The sequence below is a fragment of the Cannabis sativa genome, chromosome 8 (assembly GCF_029168945.1).
Source record: "Cannabis sativa cultivar Pink pepper isolate KNU-18-1 chromosome 8, ASM2916894v1, whole genome shotgun sequence".
Classification (NCBI taxonomy): domain Eukaryota; kingdom Viridiplantae; phylum Streptophyta; class Magnoliopsida; order Rosales; family Cannabaceae; genus Cannabis; species Cannabis sativa.
In genome coordinates, this window is record NC_083608.1 from 31,354,076 (window position 1) to 31,371,631 (window position 17,556).

At 34.0% G+C, this 17,556-nt stretch overlaps 2 protein-coding genes across 2 annotated transcripts; one reads left to right on the forward strand and one right to left on the reverse strand.

Annotated features, from left to right (window-relative positions):
• The first annotated feature begins 206 nt into the window (after positions 1 to 206).
• On the forward strand, positions 207 to 6,996 carry LOC115699071 (uncharacterized). Its single transcript, XM_030626284.2, has 11 exons — positions 207 to 461; positions 2,043 to 2,290; positions 2,731 to 2,940; positions 3,635 to 3,715; positions 4,401 to 4,487; positions 4,577 to 4,672; positions 4,854 to 4,907; positions 5,014 to 6,038; positions 6,128 to 6,176; positions 6,285 to 6,324; positions 6,517 to 6,996. Exons 2-11 carry the CDS (start codon positions 2,048 to 2,050, stop codon positions 6,666 to 6,668), a joined length of 2,037 nt encoding a protein of 678 aa, XP_030482144.1. The 5' UTR covers positions 207 to 461; positions 2,043 to 2,047; the 3' UTR covers positions 6,669 to 6,996.
• Positions 6,997 to 10,071: 3,075 nt separating this feature from the next.
• Positions 10,072 to 17,138, reverse strand: LOC115699615 (protein-tyrosine-phosphatase IBR5). The gene is made up of 5 exons (XM_030627105.2): positions 16,195 to 17,138; positions 14,440 to 14,539; positions 13,418 to 13,475; positions 13,112 to 13,218; positions 10,072 to 10,674 (listed from the first exon to the last, which is right to left on the reverse strand). Exons 1-5 carry the CDS (start codon positions 16,429 to 16,431, stop codon positions 10,358 to 10,360), a joined length of 819 nt encoding a protein of 272 aa, XP_030482965.2. The 5' UTR covers positions 16,432 to 17,138; the 3' UTR covers positions 10,072 to 10,357.
• Positions 17,139 to 17,556: the final 418 nt, after the last annotated feature.

Consider the following 17,556-nt stretch of genomic DNA (forward strand, 5'->3'; position numbering starts at 1 on the left):
CAATCTCAATAGTTCAGGGAATTTTTGACGGCCAAAAAGTTCAAGGGACACGATTTAGTACATTCGAGAAAAAAATTACTAATTAGCATATCATATTTCAGCAAAAATAATTCAAACCGCAAGCACACGTTATGTTTTCTAATTTTAGCAGGTTTGATATTTTTTTTATTTTTTTAATTTGTATTTATTTATATATTTTTCATTTGAGCTCGTCAGTTCTAGATTGTTCGGAGTCCAATTACTGTATTGTGTCTTCGACAGCGCATACGTAGCGCAATACGTCGAAAAATCACAACCCCTTGATTTTAGCATGTACCTTATTCGTTACAGTCCCTTATCTTACGCGCCTATAAAATCATAATCCACGGCCCCCATTTTATTTGTTTTCCTCACAACACTTTCTCTCTTAGAACCAACCAAAAAGTGAATTCTCAGAGCATTGACCTTGATCAAAGTAGAAGGTCAGCTTTAATGAATTACAATAGATTTATTGTTATTACTATATGATGATGATGGTGATGATGATTTATTTTTCTCAATTACGTGTTTTCTGATGAAATTTTGATAGTTGTTTTTAGAACTTTCCCTTAATTTGAGTTGCCAGTCTTTGATCATATTTAGCATAGTGTCATTAATTGTTATGGTTTATGATCAAGTGGGTAGTGGTAAAGAATCAATCAACACGTCTTGTGTCCGTTAAGTTGGAATTTTGATGGGGTTTATTGCTTTATTTCATAAAAAAGAATGTCCTATTTGTCCTGTTGAACGTCATCTTTTGACTCTTTGTACCAGAAAGTTCCTGCCATAGTTCTTGATTATTATTGTTAGTTAACTGCTTGCCCGTTTGTGTTCTGCATCATCATGCTTGCCATAGATACAATAGGATTCGAACAGAAAGCATCATCTTCAAACATGGAGTAACTAATACTTAGATATTGTCCAACCATCCTTGCTACTTAATTTATTCTAACTGTATAGACACATTTACTAACCCATACTGAGAAAGGGATGAGAAGGATTACAAACATCAATCAAGGATTGTCTTTCTGTATTTATTTTTGCTAAATTATGTTTGGCATATAAAAAATTTGTGTTTTAGTTATAGTGCAACTGTTACACCTGCTGTTATCTCTTCGATGTTGAAACCTGAGAACCCAATAAGTTGGTTTGCACATAGTAGTTAGAAAAGTGACCAACTCATCTGTACAGCGCTAGCAAGGAAAGAATTCTGATAGGAATGCAGATATAAAAATGGGGATTCAGCCTTCTCCATTGATATTCAATATCAGAAAATACAATAGTTGTAAGATAGACAGGGAAATTCGAGGATCCCTTAAGCCTCTGAATAGATTTCTAATGAATTCCCACAATTACTAAATAATTCCACACCCACTAACCTCCCTTTCTCTATTTATATTATTCAATAACTAGAGTATTCCTACTTAATTCCACAATAAAGCAGCTGTCCTATATCCTCACACATTCAAGAAGGAGATGACATGAAAATGATAAACAGCATGTCCAGATTTATCTCCACTTTTGTTGTAACTCCCCACCTATTAGATAAGATATGATTTCTGAATTCGGATTATTAAATTAGAAATCAGATTCTAAAAAGGTCACGAGTCCTTGATCCTTTATCAAGGCGGGGTGGGGTCTTACGAAAATGAAGAGCTCAACATAATAAAAAAGTTATAGCAGATGTTGGTCATTTCTATTTTGGCCATACCATTATAATTCCTTGTTTCTTATGCATTATTGAAGAATGTTTGTATTTTGTTTTGTTAATGAGAATCTTCCATCAACAGTGAGTAAACACCTGGATGGAAATGAGAAACACCATTTTCTCACTATTACATTTATGGCCATTGTGATTTAGATATCGTAGAGCAGTATAGTTTGACAAGTTTTGTGCTTGAACACACTAATATTAAGCATTTTCCTGTGTGTAGATCTAGTGTTGATCTCTCTATTGCCTAGATTGCAGAAATTTGGTGTAGTTTAGAATAATCAGTAACTATTCTGGCACCTTTTTTTTTCAGATAACATGGAGGACCCTCAGAGCATACACAATATTTCAGTCATATGGAGGGGAAAGAAGTTTACTTTGCAGATGAATCCGAGTTCTACTCTTAAGGATCTTGGCCATGAAATGCAAAAGTTGACACATATTAAAACAGATACTATGAGGTTTATTGTTCCACAGTTCTCGAACAAAAGCTCACAATTGCTAACTCCATTTTCGAATGAGCATGAACGCTTGAGTTTACAGGAAACTTTTGTGACTCAGGTATCAATATTTCCTATTATTCTATACATGGATAGATTATGTTAATGAAACAGTGAGAATTAGGATATAATAGAAGAACCACAATACACATGGGAGATACCTATTTGAGGCATTTCCTACATCATTTTTCAGCGTTTAATCATATGCTTGTTTATTTTCTGAGATGTATTTCATTTGTGGATGCACATTATGTCCCAACATTTATGTGGATGCTGTAATTATGGCACAGAAGTTATTCATTCTCTTTCTTACACTGTTTTTGTGTCTAGAAAGAAAGGGGTTTTAGATATAGAAACTTTAGTAGGTTTTAGATATAGAAATTTTAGTTAGTTTTCACGAAAATGGTCCTTTTAGTGGCATTGGAAATTGTATGATAGGAGATTTGGCTATGTCACTACCACGTGATGCATACATAGAATAATAACCTGTTCTTGTTTCAGGGAAAGCCCATTAGAATGATGGGTGTATCTGAAAATGAGGTTGATGAAGTTTTACAAGGAACTAAAGAAAACTCAAGGATAGCTGGATTTGATGAAGAGGAAAAGAGACTGAGACAGCGCATTTCAAATAGGCCACAGTTTTCACAACAACTTCCTCAAGGACCTTATATCTTCTGTGATTTCCGAACACTTCAATTGCCAGGAATAGAGGTAATCTTGGATTCACTTGTCACCGTTATGGTTTTTTTTTAGTATTATTTTGTTGGAATAGCTTTCATATTTGAGAGATAAGTGAGAAAATAAGACTCATAAAGGGACTAGGCTTGCTCATTGCTACTTTTAAGTTTAAACAAATTACCGAGCTTTCACCAGGAGGTTATTTGGAGTTGTAACCTTTGTAGAGGAAATAATTAGCAAGTTTTTCGTATTGACGATTGAATATATACCCATCATTCTATAGCCGCACAGCAAGTTTAGCCTACTACAGTGATACTCATTCGCTAGCAAAAACTAAGAAACCTGTGTTCCAGATATCTAGTATCTTATTAGTTATTAATGAGTATGCTAATATTTAGGTCTGCCTTCAAAAAGTGTTTCCTAATCTATTCAAGCCATGGAATAACTTAAGAGATCTTGACTAACGATAGTATTAGTATAATAACTATTGTGTCCTCAAAGAATTAAACAATAATCTTCATCTCATAAATTTGTAACTTTCACTTTGTTTACTTTTCTGTATATATTAAAAATTTATGAATTTTTTTGAAGCAATCCATCTTTGAGTTGTGTCTGGATCCTTACTTTCTCTTTTCCTTTAAATTTGCATCTATTGGCGTAACATTTAAGAAAATCGAGTATTTGCAGCAATGTTTTGTTTGTTAATTGGGTTATTGCTTGTCTTCAGTTGAACCCTCCTGCATCAGAGGCATTAAAAAGAATGCACATGCTTGCTGCAGACCCTGGAATTGTTGCCATCATGAACAAGGTACCTTTCAGATGCTTACCTACCCATAGCCTTTTCATAGTACTATCGGTGTAATCTATTCTTTGCAGAATTATGAGATAGAGTGACTGTGTGTTAATTCTAGAATGTTGCAATCTTTTTTTTTTTTTTTTTTTGAAAAAGAGAAAGAGGTCGCTTGTCCTAGACCGACCTCCCCCCGCTATGTTATTTAATACCCTCACTTGTGGTGGAGGAAAAACTGTAGTAAACAAAAACTAAAAGGCGACACAAAGAAACGCCATATCAATATAATACATACAAAAAAAAAACTCTCGACACAGATCTAGGAAAGAGAGATCCTCAAAATGTTTTGTTCTATAGACCCAAGTCGCAGTCCACAATCTGATTTTCCCAAAGTATCTCAGCTGAGCTGATCTTCCCCTCGAAGATTCTACTGTTTCTTTCCAGCCATACTGCCCATAACAATGCCAAGATGGATGTCCTCCATAAAATAACTCTTCTCTTGCCTACAATCAGCTTGTGTGTTAAGACCTGTTCTACACTCCAGGGCAGCACCCAAGAAACCCAAAACTCATTATATAGTTGAGACCATATTTTTGTAACAAAAGGGCATTCTAAGAATAAATGTAACATAAACAAATATAAACAAATATAATGGGGGGTTTATAATGTTGCCTGTCAAATCTGATGATACTCTTTTTCGTAGCATCGTTGGCGTGTGGGGATTATGACTGAAATGGCTCCAGTTGGCTATGTGGGCATAAGTCCAAAATGCGTACTTGGCTTTAACAAGGTATAATCCTGACTTGTTTTTTTTAAAAAAATATTATGTTACATTTTTTTGCATTTTGCTCCATGTTTTCTTGGTTGTTGCTGTTGCAGAATAATGGAGAGGAAATATCTTTACGTCTTCGAACTGATGACCTGAAGGGTTTCAGAAAGTATGGGAGTATCAAGAAAACTCTTCTCCATGAACTTGTAAGCTCAGTTTTTGTTAACACACACAAATAGAAAACAACTTGCAAGGATAATTTAATCAAATTGTGATTGTGTGCATTTCAAATTGCACATGTTCTGGTACATGCAGGCAAAAGGTTATGCTGTCTATGCATCACCTGCTGTTTTGGAATTTGCTTAACTGTTCCTATCTTTATTTCAGGCTCACATGGTGTACTCCGAACATGATGCAAACTTTTTTAATCTAAATAGACAGGTATGGTTGTGATTTGTTGCATCGTTTCTTTCAAGGTATACAATTCTAAATTCCATTACAGGCTTCATCAAGGATTACTCTAAATCTATCCTTGTTCTTTTTGTAGCTTACCCAAGAAGCTGATAGTTTAGATTGGACAAGATCTAGAAGTCACACCTTGAGTGGAGTGAGGCATTCTGACCATTTTGAAGAAGAAGAAGAGTTTTATGATGAAAAAGGTAGTCATTTTTCCCAAAAGCTTGGAGGAAATGTTTCGGATCAGTTGGAAAATGCTCGCATGGCTTCAGTGGCTGCTGCTTATCGCCGTATGGAAAATGCTTCCACCTATAGTCTGGGAATATCTGAAGTCCACGAAGAGCCAGATCCTGATGATTCTGGCTTGCCCACTAGAATGAATGTTGGGGTAGAAGAAGTGAATTCTTGTAGTTTGAATGAGGTTTGTTCAAAACCTTATCAAGAGCTTGATCTTGACGATTTTGGCTTTGTGAACAAGTCTGAGCCTGATCCTGATGATTCTGGCCTTCATAACAAGTTTGAACCAGATCCAGATGATTCTGGCTATCAAAACGAGTTTGAGCCAGATCCTGATGACTCTAGCTATCAGAACAAGTTTGAGCCTGATCCTGATTATTCTGGCCATGAGAACAAGTTTGAGCCTGATCCTGATGAATCGGAAACTAGTTTGAAGCATTGTATTGTAGCTGAACCTGGAACATTTCACTCTAAGGAAATGAATGTACAAGGACAGAAGAATATTCATGAACCTGATCCTGATGATTTGGAAGTGAAGATGGATAATTTTGAACATGGAAACGTTAGGAGACCTGAAGATAATGTATCCTTAATTAGTAATGATCGGAACATAGATTATATAAAAGATGATCCAAGTGAGTCTCAGGAAGATAGTACGATGCTCACAGAACCTGATCCTGATGATAATTTGGTGCAATCAGTGGAACCGTCAATAATGCAAATTGACGAACCAGATCCAGACGATGAAGAATTACAAAGAATTCAAGACCCTGTTGCAGCTCTTTGTGGTCGTTTGCAGAAGGCCATTAAGGGTCTGCGGGCTGAGATAGGCCAATCACAGGCTACTATAGTTCTCCAAACTCTATTTAAGATAATAAGGTAACTTTTCCGTATCATAGCTTGTACATATATTGTTACACATTTATGATATAATATAGTTTTACTAAAAGGTTGTTAACTGCTGGCAGCAATGTGATTGAACATCCAGAAGAGATTAAATTCAGGAGACTGCGAAAGGTACTAGTATATAAACCCTTGTTTTACATTTTCATGAGGCTTGATTTTGCAATGTTAGGTGTTTCATTATAATGTATCCTGACTGGGAAATGGAATATTGCATTGCAGGCCAATCCAATAATCCAAAGGAATATTGCGAACTACAAAGGTACGTATTTTAACTCCTCTAGGATTTTGCTTGAGCAAGCACTCATTATCTGAGAAGTAACATTCAAACAGAGGATGTTCGATTTTCCTTCATCTGGAAAGGATCTAATTGTGAATTCCTCTTGTTCTTGCAATATTATTCATGTTGCAACTGTTTCTCCACATACTTAACTACTTGTTGTGGTGATTTCAGCTGCCATAGAAATTTTGGTTCTGATTGGCTTCTACGAAGATCTCGTGTCAGACGAAGTGGGAAAGACGGAAACTTATCTAGTGTTGAAGCGAAATGATCCTGGGTTATTATGGCTTGCCAAGTCCTGCCTTGAGCCGAATCTTACAAGCTAGTGGCCCCCAATATTGAGAGGTTCAAAATTAGATTAAAGAAGATTTCGGAAGTAGATGATGAATTGTTCACCATAGCAAGTTATGCAGTGTGTACTTTGCTTTAAAATTGGCTGTACATTTATATATCGATACCATTTGTGAATATAAACCATAAAAAGGGGTCTTCTCAGTGCCTTAAATGCTGCTGATAACTACCCATTGATTTATATTGTTACAAGGGTCTTTTGTAGTGTGGATGAATGTTAGTGTTTTCCTTTGATAATTCCTTACAATCTCACCTTTAATATTTTTAAGGTTATAAAGTGATTACACTATGACTATTTTAGTATCCTCCTGTTTCTTATTTTGCAACCAAAGAAACATTAGAAAGGGAAAGGTAAGTCTGCTATAACAGCAGCACGCACTAGCAACAAACTATTACATTTCCATCTGGCACAAACTTTATTAATTTCTTAGGGCCCGTTTGGCATGCAGGATTAGACTCGATTGGACTGAACAAGATTAGATTTTGCTGAAAGTAATCATGTGTTTGGTTTAAGAATAAATTGGACTATTTTATTTATTTTTAGAAAAAGAAAAACTACAATTAAAATAAAAATATATAATAATAAATTACAATTAAAATATATAATTAGGGGTGTGCAGAAAGTCATCCAATCCAATTCTAACCGACCGATCCAATAGAATCGGATATCCAATCATAATTGGATCGGATTGGATGCAAATTTTAAAAATCCAATCGGATCGGATTGGATATTGGATGAGACATCCGATCCAATGGATAACCGATCCAATCCAATCCAATATCATCCAATGTCCATCCAATCATATTTAATATTTATAATTTTATATATTTAATTATTTTATTTAATATTTTATATATTATTTTATTATTTATTAGGTTTTAAATTATGTTTTTTCATATATATTTTTTTTTTTAATGAAATTAGCCTAAATAGTGGTTAAAATGGATTGGATTCATCCATGGGATTCATTGGATGGATCCAATCCAATCTAATAAAAAATCAGTTAAAGCATCCAATGTAGGGGTGTACATCAAACCGCTCAAACCGCTCAAACCGCCCGCACCGCACCACACCGCAAAATAAATGCGGTTTGAAATTCTTCGCGGTGCGGTTGCGGTTTGAATTTTTCCCAAACCGCGCGGTGCGGTGCGGTTTGCGGTTTTGAATTATTAAACCGCGATTCAAACCGCACCGCACCGCATCTTTTAAAATTTCAATTTTTATATTTATTTTATTAAGCCCATACATATGAGCCCAACCCAAGCCTATAAATCTTAGGGCAAAATCCATAACTCTTCACAAACCCTCTCTTCTTAGCAACAAACCCAAGTCCATACATGTGTATTAAAATTTGGAGTTGGAAGTTTGTGTTTGTTTTATTTTTAATCTATTGATGTAAGTATGTTAGTTGTACATTTATATTGTTGTTAGAACTTAATTAGTTTCAAGTTTGTTATTTTGATTTAAGTGTGTTGTTGAAACTTTAAAAAGATTATTGATTTATTGTTGTTGTTATAACTTTTATTAGTCTCAAGTTTGTTGTATTTTCTTAAGTGTTTTGGAATAATTATATTAATGATAGTTTAATTATTTTATGATTATTTCAAAAAAAAAAATTGTGATAGTTCAAACCGCATAAACCGCAAAAACCGCACCGCACCGCATCATTTTTTGCGGTGCGGTTTTTGCGGTTTTTTAATATCGCGGTGCGGGTGCGGTTTGGAAAATTAGAAAAACCGCATGTGCGGGTTGGTTTGAAAAAATGGTTAAAAACCGCACAACCCGCACCGCGAACACCCCTAATCCAATGGATGGAACCGATCTAATCCAATACATCCATTGGATCGGATCGGATCGGATGACTCAATTCAATTGGATTGGATCGGATGGAAAAATTCAATATCCAATAAATAATTGGATTGGATCGGATGGGTCCAAATCCATTGGATGTGATCCAATGAACACCCCTATATATAATAATAAACAAATAAAAATAAATAATTCACAACAAAAATTAAAAATAAAAAATAAAATAATTAAATTATAAAATAAAATAAAATAAAATATTCTATATAATTAGTATACATCATAAATATATAATAAAATATTTTATCATATTTTTTATTTAAAAAATAATTAAAATAGTAAAATAAAAATACTTGAATAATATAAAATTATTTATTTTAAACACTAATTCAATATAAATATTAATTTTTTAAAATATTTATATAAATTTTTTAGTAATTTAAAAATAACATATAATTTTATTGTCATATTATTTTTCTTAGAATCAATTTAAATAACTATTATTTAATTAATAATATTTGAAATTTTAAAAACTTATGTATAATAATTCAAAATTATATATTTTTCACTAATTTTAATGAATAAATTTTTGATAAAAAAAAATGTATAAATAAATGTGTGATACTTATTTCATTTAAATTCTTATTAAATTTAAAATATATTAATAAAATTAAAATAAAAAAACGATAAAAATAATCTCACATGCATGGGATTATTTATCCCACTCTACTGGATGGGATAAATAATCCCAGACAGATGAGGTTAGCTGGATTAGTTATCCAGACTTCTAACATGCCCAAACACTGGATTGGACAAATTATCCTGTCCAATCCAATCCAGCATCTCTAATAGTATTGTTGTTTAAATATCTCCACATTATTTAAAAATATAATATTTTATTTTATTTTTATTTTTTTTCACATTATTTTTAGTAATCTTACTTTTAAAAACGTATAATACTTTTTAAAAATAATACAATTGTGATCTCATCCATTATTATATATGTAAATAATTTTTTTTTGTTAAAGTATTATATATATATATATTGCAAAAGAAAAAATATCATTAATAATGTCATTGTGTGGTATCACTGCAAATTTTAAAAATAGTATTTTTTTTTTATCTCTAATAGTATAGCATCTTTATATATTGTCACCTAAATTTTTCGCCTCATAAAACATTCTCCAAAATATTACCATTAAAGATGCCCATAATTGATTCTATTATTACCATTGGGCCATTGTGAATTATGTTGCAGATTGTAAGAGTTTAGCTTCCCAATTGTTGGGTGTTAAGACCTCTACAGACTATCATCAAGTTGCTGATTGTGTTGCTAAATGGGCTCTGGATTCTAATGTGACTTGGTTCTGTAGAGATAGACTACAACATACCAGCGCACTGCTTTTGTGTAATTTAGGCTTTTTTTTATTTTTATTTTTTTAAACAAAAGTCATATCTGAACAGTACATGCTATAATCGATTCTCGTAGTCGTTAATTCATTATTAATTTATACAAGAATGCCAATAACTCATCGTATCAACCCAAAAACAAAAATCAAATAAAGGTACAATGAACAGAAAAGAGGTAACTTTCTAAAGTAGGAAATTACATTTTGTATAAGCACAAGAGTCGAAAAAAAAATTCTTGCCCTTGTAAGACGAGACGACAGTGAGAATGAGAGATGATCAAGGTACCCATGGATTTTTACCACATCAAACCTTACAAACCAAAACAGTCACATCCCACTTTACATTCAAATCCATAGAACTCAGGACTTAACTTCTGACCATGCTTTATCTTCAATAAGTATTAAAATACCAGCAACTAAAAGTTACAAAAAAAAATAAATAAATAAATCAAGAACTATCCATTTGAATATCATTTGCAGTTGAACTTGGCGGATTAGCATTGGCAGGGCCTCCTGCAATATCATTTTGAGCCGGGATTGCTCCAAATGTGAACTCATTAGGAGGAATACTTGTAGGCTGACGCTCAAAAATGGAGGGAGCACTGACAGTATTGAAAGTGGGAACCGGGGGTGGATCATTGATTTTTGGAAAGCCTATGTTGAACAGAGGTGCAGCAACAGACTGGAAAATGGGTTGTGCTGGAGTGTTATTATCGATTGATCCGAAAATCTTCTGCTCATACTCCTGCAACTGCTGGGAGACAGCTACAACCATAAAAGGAGAAATGAGATCAGGGGAGAGCTAAGCTATTAAACAGTTGGTACCAATAAATATACAGCCCTCAGTAAGCTAGCAAATAAATCAAGATAATTACTTAAACCAGTTACGAAAACGAAGCAATGATATTACAAACAAATGAAAACAATCAATAGCAGAAAAAAATACTCATGTTCACTGCAAGTGCCTGCCTCCTTATACATTGACTTGATTATCAGTCATGTGCACAAATCTTTGGTAAGTTATGAGCAATCTTAAATGTCTTTTTAAGGAAAAATCTTTGCGAAATGTTTCCATCTCTCACTACCAAAAAAAAAATACAAAAAGAAGAAACGAGAGAAATTACTATATGAAAAGTTCTTGCCAGCCTATTTCAAGACCTAAACAATATCAGTAATGGTATACATACACACATACATAAGAATAATCAATTTTCATGTTGATTCATCCCCTTCACAGTATACAGAATTTATTGAAGCAAACAAAGCAAATTTTTATAAGAATTTTGTAGTTTTCTACCCATCCGCCATAGCCAAATGATAGTACTTAATTCCACTTTTTGTTGTTAACAATTAGGATATTCATTATTCATTCCGAATGGTTAACAAAAATTTTCAGAAATACCTGAATCCCATTCATCAAGTTTTAAGTTTCAGTACAATAATAAGATACAAAGTTGAATTAGGTTTTGTGATGAGCATTTTGTTAGACCCCGTGATGAAATGGGTGAGGTATGGTATCGTATAGCAAATAAAGGGTGTATAACTCATTGTATAAGGGTAGTCTTGAGTGGGGAAAAGGATAGTAGAAGAGAGTTTCGAAGGGAGAGGGGGTATGCATGAATTGAGTAGTAAAACTCAGCAAGAATCATGGAGAGCCTAGGCCTTTCGAATGCCTAGGGTGCTTAGCTTTGTAATTCTCTGTTCCAGTCTCATTTCAAACACAAGTTCTCTCTATATTTGTACCAGGAGGATCAGAGCTTATCAAATGGCATTAGAGCATCAATCTTCAATGGAACCAAATAGATTCTGATGTTGCCAAGGGATTTCTTTTCAGGCCGAATATAAACCAAGGCTGCTAACAGAATTGAAGGGGGCTACGAGCAATGTTTTTGAAATGAGGTTGCCACTAACGAGATGGACATTATTAGAGCTAGAGAAGTCGTCGCAAGTCATTTCAATGGAAAAGACCTTCGTTCATCTGATCTTCTTCAAGAGTTCAATAAAACCCTATCATTTGATGCCCAAGTCCAACCCACTGGCCGTTGTTTCAAACATTACCCATTCATCCTTTGGTATGTCTTACTCCAGTTTGGCCCCAAAGCATCAGGCTTTATTCATGTGACATGAATATTGGCCCATTTATCTTCCACGATCATGGGCCCACCAAATGGGATTCAGACTCGCCCCATTTGCGTGTTTCACCCTAGTACTCTACTTGTTTATCTCAACATGTCGCACTCAGCCTTCTCGAGTTTCCCATGTGGACTAAGGGAAAATAGGAGATGAACAATTACATGGTGCTTATCACTATGCACCATCAACAAGTTTTACAGCCTTCTCCCTTCTCCTTAAGGCGATTTTTTAACTGAGTTAAGTTTAAGTTTTCCTCCATTGATTGTGTTCATTGGAATTAATTTATGCAATTCAAAGAGATTGTTGGTGGCTATTTGGCTAGGGTTAGCTTCCGTTTCGAGTTGGACTTGGTGTTGTAGGCTAAAGGCAGCTTTGACAAAGGACACAGTGACACCCAGGTGACAAATTTGCTCTTGCTGGTCTTGCTTTAGAGAGGTACTCAAGTTCTCTCTACTCTAATTTTTTTATCACAGATATCGTTCATTGTTGCAGACTGGCACTTTGGAGCTATACTAGTACGATTCCAGCTTTGGATTTTTTATAAAGGGCACCAGACGCAACTCCTACAATCCAATTGTGCATCCAAGACCTCTCGAAATACACCGTTCTTTGACAAAGATCGGGCACAAAATGTGGCTATAACTTGGGAGCTATTATCTTTCACCTTGAGGAGAAGGTGAAATTTGGATGAGCAATAATGTTAGATCCCATGATTAGGATGAGGTAGACTATAGCTTATAAAAGGGTGTATAACTCATTGTGTGAGGGTAGTCTTTAGTGGGGAACAGGATGGAATATATAGGAGAGTTAAAGAGAGAAAAGGGGTATGCATGAATTGAGTAGTAAAACTTAGTAAGCATCATTGAGAGCCTATGCCTCTGAAGTGCCTTGGGTCCTTTGTTATGTAATTCTCATTCAAATATCAATTCAAACACAAAGTCGTTCTATTTCTTGCTATTGTTCTTGTATTTGCTACTATTTTTGTACAAAGGGATTGGGGCTTATCAAATTTAAACCTCAAATGCAATTTTCTAAAAAGTAAACTCAAATGACAAAATCACATGTGTACCTTCAGTTAATTGAACAGATGGTCTTCGTTCTTTCACCCACTGATAACTCTGTGCTAGCCTCCATCCTCTAGATTTCATTAAGTATGCCATCACAACAGCTGGCGACCTATCAAAACAAAGAAGCATCCCTTGTTTTAAAGATATTATCCAGAATGCTTGTTGTAAAATGCACTACATTATTCCATTCTACACATGTGGGTTATATATATATATATATAAATATATATATATATATCGTGAACAAAAAGAAATCACAAGATTGAAAGAAATGTATAACTAAAGGTGATTCAACAGTAATTCCTTACCTATTTCTACCTGACATACAGTGCACTAGCACACGAGCCTTGTCCTTTTCACATTGCTCTGCAAAAACAAGCATGAAGTAAGAAAATGAAAGTGCAAATGATAACTCTAACAGAAGGCTAACATTCGACATCCATTAATTAAGTTTGACAATAATTGAGCATTACAAATTACAGACAACAATTTAGTAAAGTTCAATAGCATGATTCACTCCACATATTTATCAAGTGCAATATGCACATTTGGCTTCTCTTTTCTTGTTACAAGCTTCCAATATCAATTGCAATAGCCAATACACATAAAGTTAACACAACTTTTTAATAGGAAATGGAAGACACAAGAAGAAAAATTGTAAGTCTAACAAAAAAATAAATGGATCTTGGCATTGCAAGTTCAAAACCACACAAAACCAGTGAGGAGTAACTGACAGTGACATCACTTTATGTAGTTGATCAACTTGAACATATCAAGGAAGTAAAAACAGCGAGACTTTGCAGCCAATAGCCCTTATGTTGTTTATATTGTTCGTGATTATTATCAGAACATATCCAAGAAAATTTTCTGTCCAATGCTTTAGAACAATTGTTGTAGCGTTGAGGCCAAACATTTAAAATGTATTCAGTGAAAATTATCTTGTTTAATCATGCTGTTATTATTATTATTATTTTAATGGGACCAGCAAGCCAGAATTTGAAAACTACATTTGTAGGACTATAACGAAACAACTTGTTAGTTAATTGAAAAATGCAAGTCAAAAAACAGACGGAGAATTGTATGCCAGCCTAACCTCATTCACACATTTGGACACATTTAATAACCATGAATTATACATAATCTACATTTTTCCCTTTAGGACTCATATAGTCACTGTGTATTATAAGTAATCCTTTGATAATGAATCCTGGGAATCATATGGTAGCCAAACAACTAAATCTCAGAAGACTGCTCCACAAAATCAGAATTACAGAGACAGAAGGACAGTATCCATTTAACCAATGTGCAGTCATTGAGAGAAAATACATACCTAAAAACTGGTTTGCATCATCAAATTGTAATGTTACTTCATCTTGGAGGCAGTGGTAGGTGAAGGAATTTTTGTAGAGATTTTGACAAGCAGGTACAGTCTGTACACAGGAGAAAACATGAAGCCAAAAAATGTTATTCGTTGTTTGATGACTATAACTGTCTCAACACTCCATATAACAAAAGACATGGAACCTTATTTTAAAATCCATATACAAACAACACAGGAAACAAATTCATACATAATAATAAATATCTAATCATAAATAATTTCACTGAACAAATTAAATCAAAAGAAAATCAAAATCAAGAGTATGGATCAGATTCTTATTATAGGCGGATATTGCACAAAGCAGTGAGAAGAAAATTAGATATAAGCATAGAAATGAATTAAGCAGGAAGCTGCAACAAAAACCAACACAAGTCAGGGAAAATCATAACTAAATTAAAACCAAACAGTCCAAAGCAATTAGCTGACTGAATTTACAACATGTCAAACAATTTCAACACAATAGAATGTTTAAGCCAAGATCCTGAACAGTTTACTTAACAGCACCTTAGAATGTTTGCTACCAAACTTCAAATAGTAAAGAAAACAAAAAAGTGAACAGGTACACAGATTACATAGCTATAAACGCAAGCTTTGAATCATAGACCAACAAATTTGTAATCAGAAAAGAAATATCTATATTTGTTTGTTTCTTGATAATGAATAGAAAACTTTTGCTTGAATACTGTACTGTATATTAATTCAGCCAAAAGAAAACTGTAAAATTAGATGCACATATAGCTTATCTGCAAGCAAGCATTTCATGATTAATATGCAAGAATACAGACAAAGAAACCTGTGTGAAGCTCCCCATATATTATTTTGTGTGAGACAATGCATTTACCAAAATCTAGCGTTTAAAGAATTGTATATGACTGGAACTTGATAATTCATATTAATTGGTTGAAACCTGAAACCCGGGCACCTATTCAGCCTAAGTTAATAAGGCAGCCTAAATATCATAGAAGCTACCAGAGAACAATTATAATGATCACACCAATAATTTAAACCAAGAAGTTTGCTCTACAGATATTTTCTATATGTATATGCTTCCCCAGAACAGCCCAAAAAGTTTAGTTGTATTACTTTCTTGAACTGCATATGAGTTAACCAACCAATCTGACTCTCGAAACCAATTCCCAAATTACAAGAAGTGACATTGTTTACTGATTTATATTCTATTTGTCTTCCATCAGATCAGATCAGCCACGCATTACATTTGACGTACAGCTTATTATGAGTGGAGATAAGATAAGGAAAGGTCGCATGGGTGGGCAGATAGCAATGTGTCCAATCATTATTGTCTTTTTCTTCATCCATAGTTGATATGACTACCACTTCAAAAGCACTTTACTATTCAAAAACTAACCGCTTTTACTCCTCAACAATTGTTCCTGGCTAACTCTAACCAAATAAAATTCATCATATTATATGAGTATACCAAACGTATCACGTATTGAAGTTCAAGGCCATATCACTTTTTATAATGCATACTGCAGAATTCTACAGCAATATCAAATCAGAGACAACTCAGATCAAAACATGCAAACAGCCATAGAACACTGAATCCAATACTCAACATGGCCATACTAACTTTTACAGGAAACCATTCTGCAAGATCAAAAAATAAGAATAGCATTTACGAAACCTAAACAAACAAAAATTTAGCGACTGAGAAAGATATAATAAATTGATCAAAAATCTTACATTTAAAACACGAGAGATTCCTTGAGTCTTGAGAAGCTCGGAACGAGAAGCGTTATCATAGCTACCCAGATAAAGAAAGTCCGGCAAGATCTCGGATGGAAAAGCGCTAACTTGGATCGAGGTTTTCTCGGAAGAGACCGGAATCCGATGGCCACAGATCCCACAAACCTCTCCTTCCTCATATTTGTGATAGTGCCCACAAACCCCACAAGGGTTCTCCCTCTCCCTCTTCCTCATAGTAGTTTATTTTGTTGAACAAGTAGGGATTTGAACTCAGACCCAGATAAGGAAAAGGATTCAAATTCAAAAAACGAGCAATACCCAGATCATGAAACACCAAAGGAAGCGCGTAGATGTATTTTATATGTATATACAGTAAGAGATACAGCTTCGATAAGAGAGAGACAAAATTAAAAGTTGGGTTTTTTTCGAAGATTGTGCTTGACCAAGTGCAATAAAGGAAAGAGAAAGCGAAAGAGTGAAAGAAGCACCAGAGCGTGACGACGAAGCTTCTGTCTTTCTTCTTTGATGAGATTGAGTGAGCTGGAAGAAGAGTTAAATTGGATTTAGCTTTTGGGTCTCAAAACGTTAACGAACGAAGCCACCAGATCAAATCAAACACAGAGACAGAGAGTACAAAGAGAGAGAGTCCTCTCTTCTATTTTTTTTTCCTATTTATGAATAATATATGCATATATATATAACGTGGTGGCGTGGAGCGAGAGACTCATGTCGATGGGCATGTGTGATGTGTATACATGTGTATAATAATATAATAAATATGGAATTAATAATAGGATATTATTATAGTGAAAATGAAGGGAACAGGCAGATTTCGTTTTCTTTTTGATCGTCATGAGTGAAGTAAAGAGTGGCTCGAGTCTGTTTGGTGTTTGGGTTCTGCAAAACCCATTAGTATCTAATCATGATGCTCTCTCTCCCTCTCCACAACCCAACCACCTGGTCCCATCTGATCTCATTTCTAGCCTCCATTTTTACTGCCCTACATTCTTTTACCAATGTTAAAAAAAAAACATAAATTTACTGTTTTGCTAGCATTTATAAATACACTAGGTGATTGTTACGTACCAAGCAAGCCACGTAGTGTTAGTTTTATTTAATATTTTAGTTTTTTATTTTAATTAATAATTAAAATAGTATAATTATTTGAACGATTTGTTTTATAAAAATAAAATATATGTCAGTATATTTAGTAAGTAAAACATAGTTGTGTTATAATAATGTATGTTATTAATAGTAAAATGTACATTAATCTTCTAATTGAAAAAAGTTTTATTATCTCATTCCATATCTAATAATAGCTACACAACTATATATTTATAGACTTTCACATTCTTTGCA